Genomic DNA, 22,500 nt, shown 5'->3' with positions numbered 1-22,500 from the left:
AGGAGACCAGAGAGCTGGTGCTGTCCCGTCTGTCAGACATGAACTTCGTCCAGGACCTCTGTGAAGACCTCTACGAAATGTTTATGGTAGATATCCACTGCTATTTCTTTCTCTCTCTGTCCTGTCTCTCTCTGTCCTGTCTCTCTCTGTCCTGTCTCTCTCTCTCTTTCTCTCTCTCTCTCTCCAGAGGTTGAGGTGAGAGGTCAAAGAATGTCAGTGTGGTACTCTGACACCATCCAACATTACCATGTGACATTTCAAAACCAACCACAACTATTAGCTACGTGGTCAACAGAAACTAACTCTCTGTCTGTCTGTCTCTCTCTCTCTCTCTCTCTCTCTGTCTCCCCCTTTCTGTCTCTCTGTCTCCCCCTTTCTGTCTCTCTGTCTCCCCCTTTCTGTCTCTCTGTCTCCCCCTTTCTGTCTCCCTGTCTCCCTCTCGCTCTCTCTCTCTGTCTCTGTCTCCCCCTCGCTGTCTCCCCCTCTCTCTCTCTCTGTTTGTGTCTCAGGCAGATAAAGGTTTTGACAAGACCATGTTTGAAAAGCAGATGTCAGTCATGAGAGGACAGGTGAGTTCTCTTCCTGTTTACCTTTGACCTTGTGGATACATCCCTATAGCACCCTATTCCCTATATAGTGCTCTGGTCTAAAGTCCCCCTGTGGCCAGTCCAATTGTATGTCTTTGATTGTTTCTTTTCCCCCCCTCTCTTTCTCCTCTCTCCTCTCCTCTTCTCTCTCTCTCTCTCTCTCTCTCTCTCTCTCTCTCTCTCTCTCCTCTCTCCTCTCTCCTCCTTTCTCTCCTCTCTCCTCTCTAGATCTTAAACCTGAGCCAGGCGTTAAAGGATAATAAAACTCCCATTCAGTTGGTCCAGATGCCCAGAGTCGTGGTGGAGAGACGCCGGACAGGAGGACAAGGGAGGGTGGTAACATTAGGAACAGCTTTCACCCAGACCTTCCACTGCAAGAGACCTTTCTTCTCTTCCTGGTAGAGGGAGGGAGAGGGAGGGAGAGAGGACAGGGGAGGGTGGTAACATTAGGAACAGCTTTCACCCAGACCTTCCACTGCAAGAGACCTTTCTTCTCTTCCTGGGAGAGGGAGGGAGAGAGGACAAGGGAGGGTGGTAACATTAGGAACAGCTTTCACCCAGACCTTCCACTGCAAGAGACCTTTCTTCTCTTCCTGGTAGAGGGAGGGATGGCTGGAGAGGGAGGGAGAGAGGACAGGGGAGGGTGGAGGGAAGAGAGGGAGCCTCCTCTGCAACACAATGACCTACCCTCCTGGTAGAGAGAGAGAGAGAGGGTGAGAGAGAGAGAGACATGAAGAGACTCTCAGAGCATCTTTCCTCCAGAGGGATTGGTTTGGAGTTGGACATCACACGTCTGGGGAAACATCCCAAATGGGTCCCTATTCCCTTTATAGTGCACTACATTAGTCCCTGGTCAATGGGGTTAGTGCACCCTAAAGGGACTAGTGTTCCATTTGGGGTTGTATCCTGAGTGTGTTGAGCTCAGAGGAGAACCCAGGACGTCCTAAATGGAACCCTATTCCCTATCCAGTCTTGCACTACGTCTGACCAGAGGCTCCCATAGGGGCTAGTGCACTTAGGGGGAATATAGTGCTATTTGGGATATACGAACAGTGTCTTCGGGTTCTGCGCTACTGCCAAAATCATTTTAATATAAGCATAAAGAAAAAGGCTTTTTTTTGAAGGAATTAAATCATGTTAAAAAACTGGATTAAATACAATGTATGTTGCTTGAATGTAAGTTTCCAGTTTATATTTAAATAGAGCAACGTGTCTCCGAGACATTTCAACGAGAGGGAATACTGTTGACAATTGTGTCGTCCCAAATAGCACTCCTTTTGAGTGGCTTTTTTGAGATGCGCTCGACGGTAATTTTTCATAGCGATGAATGTATTAACTGATTGACGTGTACGTGTAATTTGCTGGTGACAATATGCTCTTGGCTATTATGGGATGGGTGGTGGGTTAAACTCCAGGTACGCTGTGCAATATGATGTCATCAGGCAGCGGGGGGGGGGGGGGGGACTTCCTGTTTAAAAACGACAACAATTAGAATCTGCCAAGATGGAGGCTGGGGATTCAATCTGATCGCAGGTTACGGACAAATGTTCCAGCGTTCGCAGAGATCCCATTCACAGGAAACGCTACGTATGTCGGCTCAATCGGAAATGTGCCTTTTTAAAAGGCCTCGAAGTCTATAAACCAACCATCAGATTGAATCCCGGCCTGATTCTTCACCCCAAAAAGTGGAACTCCTGGCAGAATTGTATTATTTTGTTGTTGTGATTTGTTGTGGTTGTCTGTAAACAGGAAGTTACCCTGCTATGCTCGGTGATGTCATATTGCTGAGTCTTCCGTTAATCTCCCACCAAATGGGCAGGAAAAAAGGACAAATATGGACATTCGCACACTTGCTAAACATTTTCTACGTTCCCATACAGCACCCTATTCCCTACGTAGTGCACTACTTTTGACCAGGGCCAATAGGGACAAAGTAGTGCACTACTTTTGACCAGGGCCAATAGGGACAAAGTAGTGCACTACTTTTGACCAGGGCCAATAGGGACAAAGTAGTGCACTACTTTTGACCAGGGCCAATAGGGACAAAGTAGTGCACTACTTTTGACCAGGGCCTATAGGGACAAAGTAGTGCACTACTTTTGACCAGGGCCTATAGGGACAAAGTAGTGCACTACTTTTGACCAGGGCCTATAGGGACAAAGTAGTGCACTTTTCTTGGATAAAAGTAGTGAACTATGTAGGGATTAGGGTGCCGTTGGTGACACAGACACTGTTTGGGTTTTTCATAATTTATGCATCTTGAACTTTCTATTCCTGCTGTATAATGAATGTAAAGGTAGAATTGTATTTTTTTTTAAATGTTGGAAACAATAAATGTACATTTGGGATTGGTTAAATGTGAACTCTCTTCATTGATCTCTGTAATGTTCACTATGGTTTTGTTCCAATACCCAGACTTCTAAATAGTAGCCATTTTGGCTATACAAAAAATTAGTACGTGACATTTCTAAAATGGAGTATGCTTTTAATGCCAGGATGCAGGAGGCCATACTCATTGGGTATGTGTTTAATGCCAGGATGCAGGAGGCAATACTTATTGGGTATGTGTTTAATGCCAGGATGCAGGAGGCCATACTCATTGGGTATGCGTTTAATGCCAGGAGTCCATACTCATTGGGTATGTGTTTAATGCCAGGAGTCCATACTCATTGGGTATGCTTTTAATGCCAGGAGGCCATACTCATTGGGTATGCTTTTAATGCCAGGATGCAGGAGGCCATACTCATTGGGTATGCGTTTAATGCCAGGATGCAGGAGGCCGTACTCATTGGGTATGTGTTTAATGCCAGGATGTAGGAGGCCATACTCATTGGGTATGTGTTTAATGCCAGGAGGCCATACTCATTGGGTATGCTTTTAATGCCAGGATGCAGGAGGCCATACTCATTAGGTATGCTTTTAATGCCAGGATGCAGGAGGCCATACTCATTGGGTATGCTTTTAATGCCAGGAGGCCATACTCATTGGGTATGTGTTTAATGCCAGGATGCAGGAGGCCATACTCATTGGGTATGCTTTTAATGCCAGGATGCAGGAGGCCATACTCATTGGGTATGTGTTTAATACCAGGATGCAGGAGGCCATACTCATTGGGTATGTGTTTGATGCCAGGATGCAGGAGGCCATACTCATTGGGTATGCGTTTAATGCCAGGAGGCCATACTCATTGGGTATGTGTTTAATGCCAGGATGCAGGAGGCCATACTCATTGGGTATGTGTTTAATGCCAGGATGCAGGAGGCCATACTCATTGGGTATGCTTTTAATGCCAGGATGCAGGAGGCCATACTCACTATGTGTGTAATGCCAGGAGGCCATACTCATTGGGTATGATTTTAATGCCAGGATGCAGGAGGCCATACTCATTGGGTATGCTTTTAATGCCAGGAGGCTATACTCATTGGTTATGATTTTAATGCCAGGATGCAGGAGGCAATACTCACTATGTGTTTAATGCCAGGATGCAGGAGGCCATACTCACTATGTGTTTAATGCCAGGATGCAGGAGGCCATACTCATTGAGTATGATTTTAATGCCAGGATGCAGGAGGCCATACTCACTATGTGTTTAATGCCAGGATGCAGGATTCCATACTCACTATATGTTTAATGCCAGGATGCAGGAGGCCATACTCATTGGGTATGATTTTAATGCCAGGATGCAGGAGGCCGTACTCATTGGGTATGTGTGTAATGCCAGGATGCAGGAGGCCATACTCATTGGGTATGTGTTTAATGCCAGGATGCAGGAGGCCATACTCATTGGGTATGTGTTTAATGCCAGGATGCAGGAGGCCATACTCATTGGGTATGTGTTTAATGCCAGGATGCAGGAGGCCATACTCATTGGGTATGCGTTTAATGCCAGGATGCAGGAGGCCATACTCATTGACTATGCGTTTAATGCCAGGATGCAGGAGGCCATAAGCACTATGTGTTTAATGCCAAGAGGCCATACTCATTGGGTATGATTTTAATGCCAGGATGCAGGAGGCCATACTCATTGGGTATGCTTTTAATGCCAGGATGCAGGAGGCCATACTCACTATGTGTTTAATGCCAGGATGCAGGAGGCAATACTCATTGGGTATGATTTTAATGCCAGGATGCAGGAGGCCATACTCACTATGTGTTTAATGCCAGGATGCAGGAGGCCATACTCACTATATGTTTAATGCCAGGATGCAGGAGGCCATACTCATTGACTATGCGTTTAATGCCAGGATGCAGGAGGCCATACTCATTGACTATGCGTTTAATGCCAGGATGCAGGAGGCCATACTCATTGGGTATGATTTTAATGCCAGGATGCAGGAGGCCATACTCATTGACTATGCGTTTAATGCCAGGATGCAGGAGGCCATACTCATTGACTATGCGTTTAATGCCAGGATGCAGGAGGCCATACTCAGTATTTCAGCTCGTACGAGACGTTGTATGAAGCAGTAGTGTAAACACTGCTCTTTCCATGACAGACCGTAAGGCCATTCTACTGCCAATGTTTGTCTATGGAGATTGCATGGCTCTGTGCTCTATTTTATACACCTATCAGAAACGGATGTGGCTGAAATAGCTTAATCCATTAATCTGAAGTGGTGTCCACATACTTTTGTATATCTATATTTTGTTATTTTACCAGGTAAGTTGACTGACACATTCTCATTTACAGCAACGACCTGGGGAATAGTTACAGGGGAGAGGAGGGGGGGATGAATGAGCCAATTGTAAGCTGGGGATAAGTAGTTGGCCTTGATGGTATAAGGGCCATATATAGTGGGACGGCAGGTAGCCAAGTCGTTAGAGCATTGGGCCAGTAACCGAAAGGTTGCTGGATAGAATCCCTGAGCTGACGAGGTAAAAATCTGTCGTTCTGTCCCTGAACAAGACAATTAAACCCACTGTTCCCCTGAACAAGGCAGTTAAACCCACTGTTCCCCGGTAGGCCGTCATTGTAAATAAGAATTTGTTATTAAACTGACTTGTTAAATAAAGGTTACATAAAGTGTACACACCTCACCAGAAACGCCACAATCGGTTTCTCCACTGTACCCAAACAAAGTCTGATTTAATGCGTCGCTCAGTTATGTATAGAGTCATGTCGTCATGGGAATACTCTTCCACCACAGGTTTAAAGTCAGTTTAGCTTTTTAAAAACAATTGATTAACAAAACATATTGTATCACAGCGTCTCTCCTCTCTCTAAAGATCTACTTGAACTCTACCTATTTGCCACATCTTCATTGTAAGTCTACTAGAGAGTGTGTTCCCTCAGGCCTGGAGGGAAGCTAAAGTCATTCTGCTACCCAGGAATAGTAAAGCTCCCTTTACTGGCTCAAAAAACCGTCCAATCAGCCTGTTACCAACCCTTAGTAAACTTTTGGAAAAAAATAGTGTTTGACCAGATACAATGCTATTTCACAGTAAACAAATTGAAAACAGAATTTCAGCTTATAGGGAAAGACACTCAACAAACACAGCACTTACACAAATGACTGATGATTGGCTGAGAGAAATTGATGACAAAAAGATTGTGGGGGCTGTTTTGTGCGGCTTTTGACATTATCGCTCATAGTCTGCTGCTTTCAAAATGTATATGTTATGGCTTTACACCTCCTGCTATAATGTAGATAAAGAGTTACCTGTCTAACAGAACACAGAGGGTGTTCTTTAATGGAGGCTTCTCCAACATAATCCAGGTAGAATCAGGAATTCCCCAGGGCAGCTGTCTAGGCCCATTGAAAAAGTTATCTTTACTAATGAATTGCCACTGGCTTTGAGGAAAGCAAGAGTGTCAGTGTATGCGGATGACTCAACACTATACACGTCAGCTACTACAGTGAATTAAATGACTGCAATACTTAACAAAGAGATGCAGTTCGTTTCAGAGTGGGTGGCAAGGAATAAGTTAGTCCTTGTATTTGGGACAAATCATTCACTAAACCCTAAAGCTCAACTAAATCTTGCAATAAATAATGTGGACATTGAGCAAGTTGAGGTGACTAAACTGCTTGGAGTTACCCTGCATTGTAAACTGTCATGGTCAAAACATATTGATGCAGTAATAGCTAAGATGGGGAGAAGTCTGTCCATAATAAAGTGATGCTCTTCCTTCTTAACAGCACTGTCAACAAGGCAGGTCCTACAGGCCCTAGTTTTGTTGCACCTTGACTACTGTTCAGTCGTGTGGTCAGGTGCCACAAAGAGGGACTTAGGAAAGTTACCATTGGATCACAACAGAGCAGCACGGCTGGCCCTTGGATCTACACAGAGAGCTAACATTAATAATTTGCATGTCAATCTCTCATGGCTCAAAGTGGAGGAGAGATTGACTTCATCACTACTTGTGTTTGTGAGAGGTATTGACATGTTGAATGCACCAAGGTGTCTGTTTAAACTACTAGCACACAGCTCAGACACCCATGACTACCCCACAAGACATGCCACCAGAGGTCTCTTCACAGTCCCCAAGTCCAGAACAGACTATGGGAGGCGCACAGTACTACATAGAGCCATGACTACATGGAACTCTATTCCACATCAGGTAACTGATGCAGCAGTAGAATCAGATTTTTTAAAAACAGATAAAAACACCTTATGGAACAGCGGGGACTGTGAAGACACACAAACATAGGCGCATATACACACACACACACACACGTACACATGGAATTTGTACTGTAGATATGTGGTAGTGGTGGAGTGTCACGATCGTCGTATGGTGGAAGAGAGACCAAGGCGCAGCATGAAATGAATATATATTTAATTAACGAAGACAAAGAACACTTGACAAATAAAAAAAACTTGAAGCTATATAACAAATAGTGCTGACACTAAACACTACACATAGACAATCACCCACAAACTACCTAATGAATATGGCTGCTAAATATGGTTCCCAATCAGAGACAACGATAGACAGCTGTCTCTAGTTGAGAACCAATCTAGGCAACCATAGACATACATCACACCTAGACTGAACACTGCCCCATAAACATACAAAACCCCTAGACAATACAAAACACATTCATCCCCCATGTCACACCCTGACCTAACTAAAATAATAAATAAAACAAAGATAACTAAGGCCAGGGTGTGACATGGAGTAGGGGCCTGAGGGCACAAAGTGTGTTGTGAAATCTGAGAATGTATTGTAATGTTTTAAAAATGGTATAAACTGCTTTAATTTTGCTGGACCCCAGGAAGAGTAGCTGCTGCCTTGGCAGGAACTAATGGGCATCCATAATAAACCCCAGGAAGAGTAGCTGCTGCCTTGGCAGGAACTAATGGGCATCCATAATAAATACAAAAACTGTATATAACAATATGTATATGCATATAGCAATATGAATATGTATATTTATGTTGTCGCTTGGTGTCTTTCCAATATACACCGAGTTGACAAAACATTATGCACACCTGCTCTTTCCATCGCCTAGACTGACCAGATAAAAGCTATGATCCCCTATTGACGTCACCTGTTAAATCCACTTCAATCTGTGTAGATAAAGGTGAGGAGGCGGGTTAAAGAAGGATTTTTAAGCCTTGAGACATGGATCATGTATGTGTGCCATTCAGAGGGTGAATGGGCAAGACAAGATATTTGCCTTTGAACGGGGTACTGTAGTAGGCGTCAGGCGCACCGGTTTGGGTGTATCAAGAACTGCATCGCTGCTGGGTTTTTAACGCTCTACAGTTTCAACTCAATATTAGGAAGGTGTTCTCATTTTAAATTTTTACATTTTTTATTTCACCTTTATTTAACCAGGTAGGCCAGTTGAGAACAAGTTCTCATTAACAACTGTGACCTGGTCAATATAAAGCAAAGCAGTGCAACAAAAACAACAACACAGAGTTACACATAAACAAACGCACACTCAATAACACCATAGTATTAATGTGTCGCACACTCAATAACACCATAGTGTTAATGTGTCGTACACTCAATAACACCATAGTGTTAATGTGTCGTACACTCAATAACACCATAGTGTTAATGTGTCGTACACTCAATAACACCATAGTATTAATGTGTCGTACACGCCGTGTGGAGTCGTAGAAAAACAAAGAACACATAGAACACATAGAACATAAAGAACACATAGAACACAAAGAACACATAGAACACAAAGAACACAAAGAACACATAGAACACATAGAACACAAAGAACACAAAGAACACAAAGAACACATAGAACACATAGAACACATAGAACACAAAGAACACATAGAACACAAAGAACACATAGAACACAAAGAACACATAGAACACATAGAACACAAAGAACACATAGAACACAAAGAACACATAGAACACAAAGAACACATAGAACACAAAGAACACATAGAACACAAAGAACACATAGAACACATAGAACACAAAGAACACATAGAGCACATAGAACACAAAGAACACATAGAACACATAGAATACAAAGAACACATAGAACACAAAGAACACATAGAGCACATAGAACACAAAGAACACATAGAACACATAGAACACAAAGAACACATAGAACACAAAGAACACATAGAACACTCCCCAGCACTCTATAGAATAATATGAATATTTAATCCATAAAGTGCCCCTTCCATGGTCGTTGTGCATGGACAGTGAGCTCCAAACGTATTGGGACAGTGGCTATGATGTTGATTTTGGCTCTGTACTCCAGCACTTTGATACAATGACTGAGCTTAAAGTGAAGAGAGCGAGAGAGAGACAGAGGTGAAGGTTTGAAGGGTGAGAGAAGCAGCGAGGTCAGAGGTGAGAGGATGTGACATGGATGAGGGTTTGACCCCAAGTCACCCTGAGCCATACCTCCATGTCATAACAGTTTTGTATTTTCATTTAACCCTTTATTTAACGAGGCAAGTCGGTTTAAGAACAAATTCTTATTAACAATGACAGCCTACCCTTGGCCAAAACACTGGGCCAAATGTACGTTGCCCTATGGGACTCACAAATCACCTCCGGTTGTGATACAGCCTGGAACCGAACCAGGGTCTGTAGTGACGCCTCTAGCACTGAGATGCAGTGCCTTAGACCGCTGCGCCACTCGTGCGGTCTATTTGAGAGTATTTTCATCGTTTAGAAATGAAAGCACTTTATGTATCCAGTACCCCCCCCCCCCCCCCCCCCCCCCCCACTTTAACGTGTCATAAGTATTCTGACCAATTCACTTATGGTGCATTAAAGTAGTCAAAAGTTTAGTATTTGGTCCCATATTCCTAGAACACAAAATCACTACATCACCCTTGTGATCACAAATTGGTTGGATGCAATTACAGTTTGTTTTGTTGGCTTCAGACCGTGTTGAGCCCATGTAACAGTATAAGTTTAGTCCGTCCCCTCGCCCCGACACGGGTGCGAACCAGGGACCCTCTGCACACATCAACAACTGACACCCACGAAGCATCGTTACCCATCGCTCCACAAAAGCCGCTGCTCTTGCAGAGCAAGGGGAAACCCTACTTCAAGTCTCAGAGCGAGTGACGTCACCGATTGAAACGCTATTAGCGCGCACCACCGCTAACTAGCTAGCCATTTCACATCCGTTACACCCAGAACAGGAAAGGAATAGCAAACGATGCGCTGTGTAACTCTGTAGTGACTTCCATTTGTCCAGGTAAGAACAACAACGTGTCTGAACAACGTCTACAATCGTGTGGATGATACCGTGGTTACGGACAATCACCAATAACGACGAGTGAGAAAGTCACAGATGCACAAACATCATACCCACAAGAAGATCCCAACCTCCTCTGTTATTGGTGATGGTGAAGGGTTTAGTGTGTTTTTTGGGGGACATGATTATGGTGAAATTTGCAACTTTCTCACTCGTCATTGTTAACAATTCATTCATGATTATCCGTAACCATGGTAGCATCAACACCAATGTAGAAGGGCTCAGAAACATATTCTATTCCTACCAAACAACAACAAGTGAACACAAAATGACAATACATCATTTACCATTCACCTCCACTGGCACAAAGTCATGAAACAACCAAAACAAACTGCCAAACAGCATAAAGAACATTTTGTAGAGTCACGAGCTTGATGTAGTCACTGCATGTTGACATAACACAACATTGTGGAAGAATTATGGGAATTTGAAAAAGCAACCCAAAGGTCACCACCAATTGGTTGAGGCGTGATGCTGGTTGAGGCGTGATGCTGGTTGAGGCGTGATGCTGGAGAAATGTAACCGCTCTCAAATTCACAGACAGAACTGTGGATGCAAGAACTGATCATCTAGATTCACAGACAGAACTATGGATACAGGAACTGACCATCTAGATTCACAGACAGAACTATGGATACAGGAACTGATCATCTAGATTCACAGACAGAACTATGGATACAGGAACTGATCATCTAGATTCACAGACAGAACTATAGATGCAGGAACTGATCATCTAGATTAACAGACAGAACTATGGATACAGGAACTGATCATCTAGATTAACAGACAGAACTATAGATACAGGAACTGATCATTTAGATTCACAGACAGAACTATGGAAACAGGAACTGATCATCTAGATTCACAGACAGAACTATGGAAACAGGAACTGATCATATAGATTAACAGACAGAACTATAGATACAGGAAGTGATCATGTAGATTCACAGACAGAACTATGGAAACAGGAACTGATCATCTAGATTCACAGACAGAACTATGGAAACAGGAACTGATCATCTAGATTCACAGACAGAACTATAGATGCAAGACCTGATCATCTAGATTCACAGACAGAACTATGGAAACAGGAAGTGATCATCTAGATTCACAGACAGAACTATGGAAACAGGAACTGATCATCTAGATTCACAGACAGAACTATGGAAACAGGAAGTGATCATCTAGATTCACAGACAGAACTATGGATACAGGAACTGATCATCTAGATTCACAGACAGAACTATGGATACAGGAACTGATCATCTAGATTAATAGACAGAAATATGGAAACAGGAACTGATCATCTAGATTCACAGACAGAACTATGGATACAGGAACTGATCATCTAGATTCACAGACAGAACTATCAGTTATCTTAATTCTCCAGTAGATGGCGCACGGCGGTCAGTTAAAACCTTTGTCCAATTCGCTGGCAGCCTGTTTGTGTGCCAGTCACACAGTGCCCGTGCGTGTGTAGGTTTGTACGGGGGAGGGAGGTTTACCATGGCGGGTCAGCCTCCAGTGTCCACGTTGAGTTGTTGGGGGGGAGAGAGATTCATCTGTCACAGTGTCGAGGAATGTGAATCAGTCTCTCTGTCTGTCTTGGGTGAGCTCTCTCCACTCTTCATTACGCAATGCAGACAGTAGTCCTATTTGTTTCTATAACATTGTATTACTTTTTAAAAATGTATAAGTATAAAGGATTATAATACATAGAATACATTTGTTGAGTCTATAGGAACAGAATATCTAACTGATAAAAATAGTTTACCACGAAAAGAGACTTTACCACAAGCTTGTTGAAGAGACAACTATCTAACTATCCAGTGGAGTAATCCTGTAATCCTCCCGAACCCCATTCCAGCATTTACAGAGAATCTCTCTTTCAGGCTTTTTGTTTCCCTCTCTTTTTATTACCGAATTCTCGGGATGCGGGTGTTCCTGTTCGCAGCGACGGTACTTTTCGCACACAATCTCACCGGGTCTGGTGCCGGCGCCGAGTCCAGCTCCAAAAAGTGTTCCTCCCAGTGCGACGTGAGCGCGTGTCCTAGTCCGAAATGCCCCAGCGGGTATATCCCAGACCGGTGTAACTGTTGCCTGGTGTGTTCCCGGGGCGAGGGTGAACTCTGTGGCCGGAAAAACGACCTCCTGTGTGGGGACGGCTTAGAGTGTAGGTCCCCTAACGGTCCTAACGAGGGCCTGGCGGGGAAGCGGAGCTCCAAGCGGCGGCTGTGTCAGTGTAAGATGGGGTATAAGGTGTGTGGTAGCGACGGGAAGACGTACAGGAATGTGTGTCGGATGAAGGCTGCCAGCCGGAAAGCTCTTCAGAAGGAAAGGGAGGCCATCACCCAAGCACACAAGGGACCCTGTCCATCAGGTAAGTCCTAGCCGTTAGCCTATAGCCTAGCTCTCATCCAGGGCGTTACGTGCGGCTTGAGTTGCGTTTTATTTTATGAGTACCATGGCAACTCACAGCTGTATTTGAAGAAGGCCCTGTCCATATGTAAAGCCCTGGGCCAGAGCTAGCATATACAGTGCATTGAGAAGGTATTCAGACACCTTGACTTTTTCCACATTTTGTTATGTTACAGCTTTATTCTACACACAAAACCATATAATGACAAAGCAAAAACAGGTTTTTAGACATTTTTGCAAACTAATAAACTCAGCAAAAAAAAGAAACGTCCTCACTGTCAACTGCGTTTATTTTCAGCAAACTTAACTTGTGTAAATATTTGTATGAACATAACAAGATTCAACAACTGAGACATAAACTGAACAAGTTCCACAGACATGTGACTAACAGAAATTTAATAATGTGTCCCTGAACAAAGGGGGGGGTCAAAATCAAAAGTAAAAGTCAGTATCTGGTGTGGCCACCAGCTGCATTAAGTACTGCAGTGCATCTCTTCCTCATGGACTGCACCAGATTTGCTAGTTCTTGCTGTGAGATGTCACCCCACTCTTCCACCAATGCACCTGCAAGTTCCCAGACATTTCTGGGGGGAATGGCCCTAGCCCTCACCCTCCGATCCAACAGGTCCAAGAAGTGCTCAATGGGATTGCGATCCGGGCTCTTCGCTGGCCATGGAAGAACACTGACATTCCTGTCTTGCAGGAAATCACGCACAGAATGAGCAGTATGGCTGGTGGCATTGTCATGCTGGAGGGTCATGTCAGGATGAGCCTGCAGGAAAGGTACCACATGAGGGAGGAGGATGTCTTCCCTGTAACGCACAGCGTTGAGATCGCCTGCAATGACAACAAGCTCAGTCTGATGATGCTGTGACACACCGCCCCAGACCATGACGGACCCTCCACCTCCAAATCGATCCCGCTCCAGAGTACAGGCCTCGGTGTAACGCTCATTCCTTTTACGATAAATGCGAATCCGACCATCACCCCTGGTGAGACAAAATCGCGACTCGCCAGTGAAGAGCACTTTTTGCCAGTCCTGTCTGGTCCAGCGACGGTGGGTTTGTGCCCATAGGCGACGTTGTTGCCGGTGATGTCTGGTGAGGACCTGCCTTACAACAGGCCTACAAGCCTTCAGTCCCGCCTCTCTCAGCCTATTGCGGACAGTCTGAGCACTGATGGAGGGATTGTGCGTTCTTGGTGCAACTCGGGCAGTTGTTGTTGCCATCCTTTACCTGTCCCGCAGGTGTGATGTTCGGATGTACCGATCCTGTGCAGGTGTTGTTACAAGTGGTCTGCCACTGCGAGGACGATCAGCTGTCCGTCCTGTCTCCCTGTAGCGCTGTCTTAGGCGTCTCACAGTGCGGACATTGCAACTTATTGCCCTGGCCACATCTGCAGGCCTCATGCCTCCTTGCAGCATGCTTAAGGCATGTTCACGCAGATGAGCAGGGACCCTGGGCATCTTTCTTTTAGTGTTTTTCAGAGTCAGTAGAAAGGCCTCTTTAGTGTCCTAAGTTTTCATAACTGTGACATTAATTGCCTACCGTCTGTAAGATGTTAGTGTCTTCACGACCGTTCCACAGGTGCATGTTCATTAATTGTTTATGGTTCATTGAAGCATAGGAAACAGTGTTTAAACCCTTTACAATGAAGATCTGTGAAGTTATTTGGATTTTTATGAATTATCTTTGAAAGGCCACTGTGTTCTTTGGGACCTTCAATGCTGCAGAAATGTCTTCCCCAGATCTGTGCCTCGACACAATCCTGTCTTGGAGCAATACGGACAATTCCTTCATGGCTTGGTTTTTGTTCAGACATGCACTATCAACTGTGGGACCTTAAATAGACAGGTGTGTGCCTTTCCAAATCATGTCTAATCAATCGAATTTACCACAGGTGGACTCCAATCAAGTTGTAGAAACATCTCAAAGATAATCAATGGAAACAGGATGCACCTGAGCTCAATTTCGACTCTCATAGCAAAGGGTCTGAATACTTGAATAAAGTATTTCTGTATAAAAAAAAAAATATATATATATATATTTAAACTATTTTTGCTTTGTCATTATGGGGTATTGTGTGTAGATTGATGAGGCTAGTTTGGAGACACTAATAACAATGAACTAGCCTACAGTTAAAGGACTAATACAATAAACTAGCCTTCAGTTAAAGGACTAATACAATAAACTAGCCTACAGTTGAAGGACTATAACAATAAACTAGCCTACAGTTAAAGGGCTAATACAATAAACTAGCCTACAGTTAAAGGGCTATGACAATAAACTAGCCTACAGTTAAAGGGCTAATACAATAAACTAGCCTACAGTTAAAGGGCTAATACAATAAACTAGCCTACAGTTAAAGGGCTAATACAATAAACTAGCCTACAGTTAAAAGGGCTATAACAATAAACTAGCCTACAGTTAAAGGGCTAATACAATAAACTAGCCTACAGTTAAAGGGCCAATACAATAAACTAGCCTACAGTTAAAGGGCTAATACAATAAACTAGTCTACAGTTAAAGGGCTAATACAATAAACTAGCCTACAGTTAAAGGGCTATAACAATAAACTAGCCTACAGTTAAAGGGCTAATACTATAAACTAGTCTACAGTTAAAGGGCTATGACAATAAACTAGCCTACAGTTAAAGGGCTAATACAATAAACTAGCCTACAGTTAAAGGGCTAATACAATAAACTAGTCTACAGTTAAAGGGCTAATACAATAAACTAGTCTACAGTTAAAGGGCTAATACAATAAACTAGCCTACAGTTAAAGGGCTATAACAATAAACTAGCCTACAGTTAAAGGGCTAATACTATAAACTAGTCTACAGTTAAAGGGCTAATACAATAAACTAGCCTACAGTTAAAGGGCTAATACAATAAACTAGCCTACAGTTAAAGGACTATAACAATAAACTAGTCTACAGTTAAAGGGCTAATACAATAAACTAGTCTACAGTTAAAGGGCTAATACTATAAACTAGCCTACAGTTAAAGGGCTATAACAATAAACTAGCCTACAGTTAAAGGGCTATAACAATAAACTAGCCTACAGTTAAAGGGCCAATACAATAAACTAGCCTACAGTTAAAGGACTATAACAATAAACTAGCCTACAGTTAAAGGGCTAATACAATAAACTAGCCTACAGTTAAAGGACTATAACAATAAACTAGCCTACAGTTAAAGGGCTAATACAATAAACTAGCCTACAGTTAAAGGACTAATACAATAAACTAGCCTACAGTTAAAGGACTAATACAATAAACTAGACTACAGTTAAAGGGCTAATACAATAAACTAGCCTACAGTTAAAGGACTAATACAATAAACTAGCCTACAGTTAAAGGGCTAATACAATAAACTAGCCTACAGTTAAAGGGCTATAACAATAAACTAGCCTACAGTTAAAGGGCTATGACAATAAACTAGCCTACAGTTAAAGGGCTAATACAATAACCTAGCCTACAGTTAAAGGGCTAATACAATAAACTAGCCTACAGTTAAAGGACTAATACAATAAACTAGCCTACAGTTAAAGGGCTAATACAATAAACTAGCCTACAGTTAAAGGACTAATACAATGAACTAGCCTACAGTTAAAGGGCTAATACAATAAACTAGCCTACAGTTAAAGGACTAATACAATAAACTAGCCTACAGTTAAAGGACTATAACAATAAACCAGCCTACAGTTAAAGGGCTAATACAATGAACTAGCCTACAGTTAAAGGACTAATACAATAAACTAGCCTACAGTTGAAGGACTATAACAATAAACTAGCCTACAGTTAAAGGGCTAATACAATAAACTAGCCTACAGTTAAAGGGCTATGACAATAAACTAGCCTACAGTTAAAGGGCTAATACAATAAACTAGCCTACAGTTAAAGGGCTAATACAATAAACTAGCCTACAGTTAAAGGGCTAATACAATAAACTAGCCTACAGTTAAAGGGCTATAACAATAAACTAGCCTACAGTTAAAGGGCTAATACAATAAACTAGCCTACAGTTAAAGGGCCAATACAATAAACTAGTCTACAGTTAAAGGGCTAATACAATAAACTAGTCTACAGTTAAAGGGCTAATACAATAAACTAGCCTACAGTTAAAGGGCTATAACAATAAACTAGCCTACAGTTAAAGGGCTAATACTATAAACTAGTCTACAGTTAAAGGGCTATGACAATAAACTATCCTACAGTTAAAGGGCTAATACAATAAACTAGCCTACAGTTAAAGGGCTAATACAATAAACTAGTCTACAGTTAAAGGGCTAATACAATAAACTAGTCTACAGTTAAAGGGCTAATACAATAAACTAGCCTACAGTTAAAGGGCTATAACAATAAACTAGCCTACAGTTAAAGGGCTAATACTATAAACTAGTCTACAGTTAAAGGGCTAATACAATAAACTAGCCTACAGTTAAAGGGCTAATACAATAAACTAGCCTACAGTTAAAGGACTATAACAATAAACTAGTCTACAGTTAAAGGGCTATAACAATAAACTAGCCTACAGTTAAAGGGCCAATACAATAAACTAGCCTACAGTTAAAGGACTATAACAATAAACTAGCCTACAGTTAAAGGGCTAATACAATAAACTAGCCTACAGTTAAAGGACTATAACAATAAACTAGCCTACAGTTAAAGGGCTAATACAATAAACTAGCCTACAGTTAAAGGACTAATACAATAAACTAGCCTACAGTTAAAGGACGAATACAATAAACTAGCCTACAGTTAAAGGGCTAATACTATAAACTAGTCTACAGTTAAAGGGCTATAACAATAAACTAGTCTACAGTTAAAGGGCTAATACAATAAACTAGCCTACAGTTAAAGGACTATAACAATAAACTAGCCTACAGTTAAAGGGCTAATACAATAAACTAGCCTACAGTTAAAGGGCTAATACAATAAACTAGCCTACAGTTAAAGGACTATAACAATAAACTAGCCTACAGTTAAAGGGCTATAACAATAAACTAGCCTACAGTTAAAGGGCTAATACTATAAACTAGTCTACAGTTAAAGGGCTATGACAATAAACTAGCCTACAGTTAAAGGGCTAATACAATAAACTAGCCTACAGTTAAAGGGCTAATACAATAAACTAGTCCACAGTTAAAGGGCTAATACAATAAACTAGTCTACAGTTAAAGGGCTAATACTATAAACTAGCCTACAGTTAAAGGGCTATAACAATAAACTAGCCTACAGTTAAAGGGCTAATACTATAAACTAGTCTACAGTTAAAGGGCTAATACAATAAACTAGCCTACAGTTAAAGGGCTAATACAATAAACTAGCCTACAGTTAAAGGACTATAACAATAAACTAGTCTACAGTTAAAGGGCTATAACAATAAACTAGCCTACAGTTAAAGGGCCAATACAATAAACTAGCCTACAGTTAAAGGACTATAACAATAAACTAGCCTACAGTTAAAGGGCTAATACAATAAACTAGCCTACAGTTAAAGGACTATAACAATAAACTAGCCTACAGTTAAAGGGCTAATACAATAAACTAGCCTACAGTTAAAGGACTAATACAATAAACTAGCCTACAGTTAAAGGACTAATACAATAAACTAGCCTACAGTTAAAGGGCTAATACAATAAACTAGCCTACAGTTAAAGGACTAATACAATAAACTAGCCTACAGTTAAAGGACTAATACAATAAACTAGCCTACAGTTAAAGGACTAATACAATAAACTAGCCTACAGTTAAAGGACTAATACAATAAACTAGCCTACAGTTAAAGGACTAATACAATAAACTAGCCTACAGTTAAAGGACTAATACAATAAACTAGCCTACAGTTAAAGGGCTATAACAATAAACTAGCCTACAGTTAAAGGACTATAACAATAAACTAGCCTACAGTTAAAGGGCTATAACAATAAACTAGCCTACAGTTAAAGGACTAATACAATAAACTAGCCTACAGTTAAAGGGCTAATACAATAAACTAGCCTACAGTTAAAGGGCTAATACAATAAACTAGCCTACAGTTAAAGGGCTAATACAATAAACTAGCCTACAGTTAAAGGACCATAACAATAAACTAGCCTACAGTTAAAGGACTAATACAATAAACTAGCCTACAGTTAAAGGACTAATACAATAAACTAGCCTACAGTTAAAGGACTAATACAATAAACTAGCCTACAGTTAAAGGGCTAATACAATAAACTAGCCTACAGTTAAAGGACTATAACAATAAACTAGCCTACAGTTAAAGGGCTAATACAATAAACTAGCCTACAGTTAAAGGGCTAATACAATAAACTAGCCTACAGTTAAAGGGCTAATACAATGAACTCGGCTTATTTCTTTTCCCCGATAAAAACCCAATCTTCCCATGTCATTTATTTCTCCTATGGTGTCTGTGTGGCTCAATCAGAACTGTTGTTTCTTAGGCTATACTTGATTAGCCTATCATAGCCCTAGGCTATACTTGATTAGTCTATCATAGCCCTAGGCTATACTTGATTAGCCTATCATAGCCCTAGGCTATACTTGATTAGCCTATCATAGCCTTTGGTCTATACTTGATTAGCCTATCATAGCCCTAGGCTATACTTGATTAGCCTATCATAGCCCTAGGCTATACTTGATTAGCCTATCATAGCCCTAGGCTATAATTGATTAGCCTATCATAGCCCTAGGCTATACTTGATTAGCCTATCATAGCCCTACAGTCATTACCAGAGCTGAGTTTGAACGTTCAACATTGGTTTTCTGAAGTTGTAGGCTATTTGCTTGTGAGATTGCCTTTTATAGAAACCTAATTTGAGATGACTTATCTGAGCATGTGGTAATATTGCGTTCCATATTCCACCACGGAATGTAGAAGTCCAGTTCTAATGAGGAGGGCTATGAATAATGGGTTCCAACGGTTCTGCTGAGCCACTTCTTCTGTGGTTTCTGTTAGGAGAGAAATACCATGGCAGTGAATCACCTTTCACTCTTTTCCTTTGTATGCAGAGTTACTACAACAACAACAACAATATTCACTCTCTGCTCCTACTCCTCCTCTTCTCTCCTACTCCTCCTCTTCCTCCTCCTCCTCCCCTTCTCTCCTTCTCCTCCTCTTCCTCCTCCTCCTCTTCTCTCCTTCTCTTCCTATTCCTCCTCCTCCTCTTCTCTCCTACTCCTCCTCTTCCTCCTACTCCTCCTCTTCCTCCTCCTCTTCTCTCCTCCTCCTCCTCTTCTCTCCTCCTCCTCCTCTTCTCTCCTCCTCCTCTTCCTCCTCCCCCTCCTCTTCTCTCCTCCTCCTCTTCCTCATCTTCTCTCCTCCTCTTCATCTTCCTCCTCCTCTTGTCTCTGTCTCTTCCTCCTCAGTCGTTCCCTTCCTCCTCCATTCCGATCCCACCATTCTAAATCTAACTCTAACATTCCATTTTTAAACATTCCAATTCAAACATTCTACACCATACTCAAACATTCCATTTTAACATTCTAAATCTACCTGTAACATCTAACAGTATTCCCTTTCAAACATTGTAAATACCAGATAGTGCTGGTGGTGAGTGTAACTGAGTGTTGCAGAGTGTAGAGGTGGTGTTTCTGTGTTGACACGATGGGCTCTTGTTGCCAGTATAGGTCCTGTCCATCCCAACAGCCCACGATACAAGTTCAACTTCATAGCTGACGTGGTGGAAAAGATGGCTCCTGCTGTGGTTCACATTGAGCTCTTCCTCAGGTCACTGTGTGTGTGTGTGTGTGTGTGTGTGTGTGTGTGTGTGTGTGTGTGTGTGTGTGTGTGTGTGTGTGTGTGTGTGTGTCTGTGTGTCTGTGTCTGTGTCTGTGTCTGTGTCTGTGTCTGTGTCTGTCTGTCTGTGTGTGTCTGTCTGTGTGTCTGTCTGTGTGTGTGTGTGTGTGTGTGTGTGTGTGTCTGTGTGTGTGTGTCTGTGTGTGTGTGTCTGTGTGTGTGTGTCTGTGTGTGTGTCTGTGTGTGTGTGTGCAAAAGGGTTATTCGGCTGTCCCCATAGGAGAACCCTTTTTGGTTCCAGGTAGAACCATTTTAGGTTCCTGGTAGAACCCTTTTTGGTTCCAGGTAGAACTATTTTGAGTTACAGGTAGAACCCTCAGTGGAAAGGTTTTTACATGGAACCCAAAATGGTTCTGCCTGGAACATAACACACACAAACACACACACACACACACACACACACACACACACACACACACACACACACACACACACACACACACACACACACACACACACACACACACACACACACACACACACACACACACACACACACACACACACACAAACTGTTATCCTATGGGAACAGCTGAATAACCGTTTTAGGTTCTAGACAGCACTTTCTTTTCTAAGAATGTAGGTGTGTGAATTGAACACATCCTGAATGTAAATTCAGCTTCTCTCTCTCCTCTCCTTTCCTCTCTCTCTCTCCTCTCTCAGACATCCTCTATATGGTCGTCATGTCCCTCTGTCTAGTGGTTCTGGGTTCATCATCAGCCACTCCGGACTCATCGTAACCAACGCTCACGTGGTAACCGCTGCTGCCACGGTAACGGGCCGACCACAGCTCCGCGTGCAGCTCCATGACGGGGGAGCGTATGAGGCCACGGTCCGGGACATCGACAGGAAGTCGGATATCGCCACCATCAAAGTCAACCCTCAGGTAGGGTAGCTTTACCCTTAATTTAACAGGTTAGGTGGCCAGATATAGAGGGAGAGAGGCTGAGATAAAGGGAGAGAGGCTGAGATAAAGGGAGAGAGGCTGAGATAAAGGGAGAGAGGGTGAGAGGGTGAGAGAGAGAGGGTGAGAGAGAGAGGGTGAGAGAGAGAGGGTGAGAGAGAGAGGGTGAGAGAGAGAGGGTGAGAGAGAGAGAGAGAGAGAGAGAGAGAGAGAGAGAGAGAGAGTGATAGAGCGAGAGAGAGAGATAGGGTGAGAGAGAGAGAGATAGGGTGAGAGAGAGAGAGAGAGAGAGAGAGAGAGAGAGAGTGATAGAGCGAGAGAGAGAGAGAGAGATAGGGTGAGATAGAGGGAGAGATAAGGGGGAAGTAGACAGGAAGTCTTGATATCGCCAACATCAAAGCCAACAATAAGCTGACATGCATACAACTCAGTGTCCCAATGACTCTAAGCTTTCACACTACAGTTTGGTTTTTAAATCCGTTTTGGAATACTGACTGTCCGAATAGCAAGTTAGTGTTCAGACAGCAGTCATTTGCTGACGTGGCTACGCTAGTTGTCATAGTAATGACATAGTAGCAGTCAGCTAGCTAGCCACAGCAGTCAGCTAGCTAGCCACAGCAGTCAACTAGCTAGCCACAGATGTCAGCTAGCTAGCCACAGCAGTCAACGAGCTAGCCACAGATGTCAGCTAGCTAGCCACAGCAGTCAACTAGCTAGCCACAGCAGTCAGCTAGCTGGCCACAGCAGTCAGCTAGCTAGCCACAGCAGTCACCTAGCTAGCCACAGCAGTCAACTAGCTAGCCACAGCAGTCAACTAGCTAGCCACAGCAGTCAACTAGTTAGCTGTTTAACTTTCTAGCACATTCACTAAGTTGTTTGTAAACAATTAACAAGCTAGCTATCACATGTTCTTGTCAAACTGCAAAGCAACAAGATGTGCCAAATAACAGTCTAAAAAAAACACTTGAGGGTAAGTATAATTACTTCATTCAGATCCGTTCAGACACAAGTCATATCGCCCGGGATCAGATTTGACCGTTCAGACACAAGTCATATCGCCAGGGATCAGATTTGACCGT

At 42.5% G+C, this 22,500-nt stretch overlaps 2 protein-coding genes across 3 annotated transcripts in view; both read left to right on the top strand.

Annotated features, from left to right (window-relative positions):
• LOC129841968 (phosphatidylinositol 4-kinase type 2-beta-like) overlaps positions 1-2,944 on the top strand; it is a 31,572-nt gene extending 28,628 nt beyond the window's left edge. For both annotated transcript variants that reach the window (XM_055910333.1, XM_055910332.1), the window contains 3 exons: positions 1-86; positions 510-569; positions 816-2,944. The exon at positions 1-86 is cut by the window's left edge and continues 48 nt beyond it. In XM_055910333.1, the coding sequence (XP_055766308.1) occupies positions 1-86; positions 510-569; positions 816-989 (320 nt within the window). In that variant the 3' untranslated portion in view covers positions 990-2,944. The remainder of the gene's footprint in view (positions 87-509; positions 570-815) is intronic.
• An 8,926-nt stretch (positions 2,945-11,870) lies between these two features.
• LOC129841976 (serine protease HTRA3-like) overlaps positions 11,871-22,500 on the top strand; it is an 87,760-nt gene continuing 77,130 nt past the window's right edge. The window contains exons 1-3 of the mRNA XM_055910341.1: positions 11,871-12,678; positions 20,344-20,448; positions 21,181-21,403. Of these exons, the coding sequence (XP_055766316.1) occupies positions 12,227-12,678; positions 20,344-20,448; positions 21,181-21,403 (780 nt within the window). The 5' untranslated portion in view covers positions 11,871-12,226. The remainder of the gene's footprint in view (positions 12,679-20,343; positions 20,449-21,180; positions 21,404-22,500) is intronic.

The sequence above is a fragment of the Salvelinus fontinalis genome, unplaced genomic scaffold (assembly GCF_029448725.1).
Source record: "Salvelinus fontinalis isolate EN_2023a unplaced genomic scaffold, ASM2944872v1 scaffold_0005, whole genome shotgun sequence".
NCBI lineage: Eukaryota > Metazoa > Chordata > Actinopteri > Salmoniformes > Salmonidae > Salvelinus > Salvelinus fontinalis.
The sequence above is the reverse complement of the archived record's forward strand: the minus strand, read 5'-3'. Positions and strand labels throughout refer to the sequence as shown.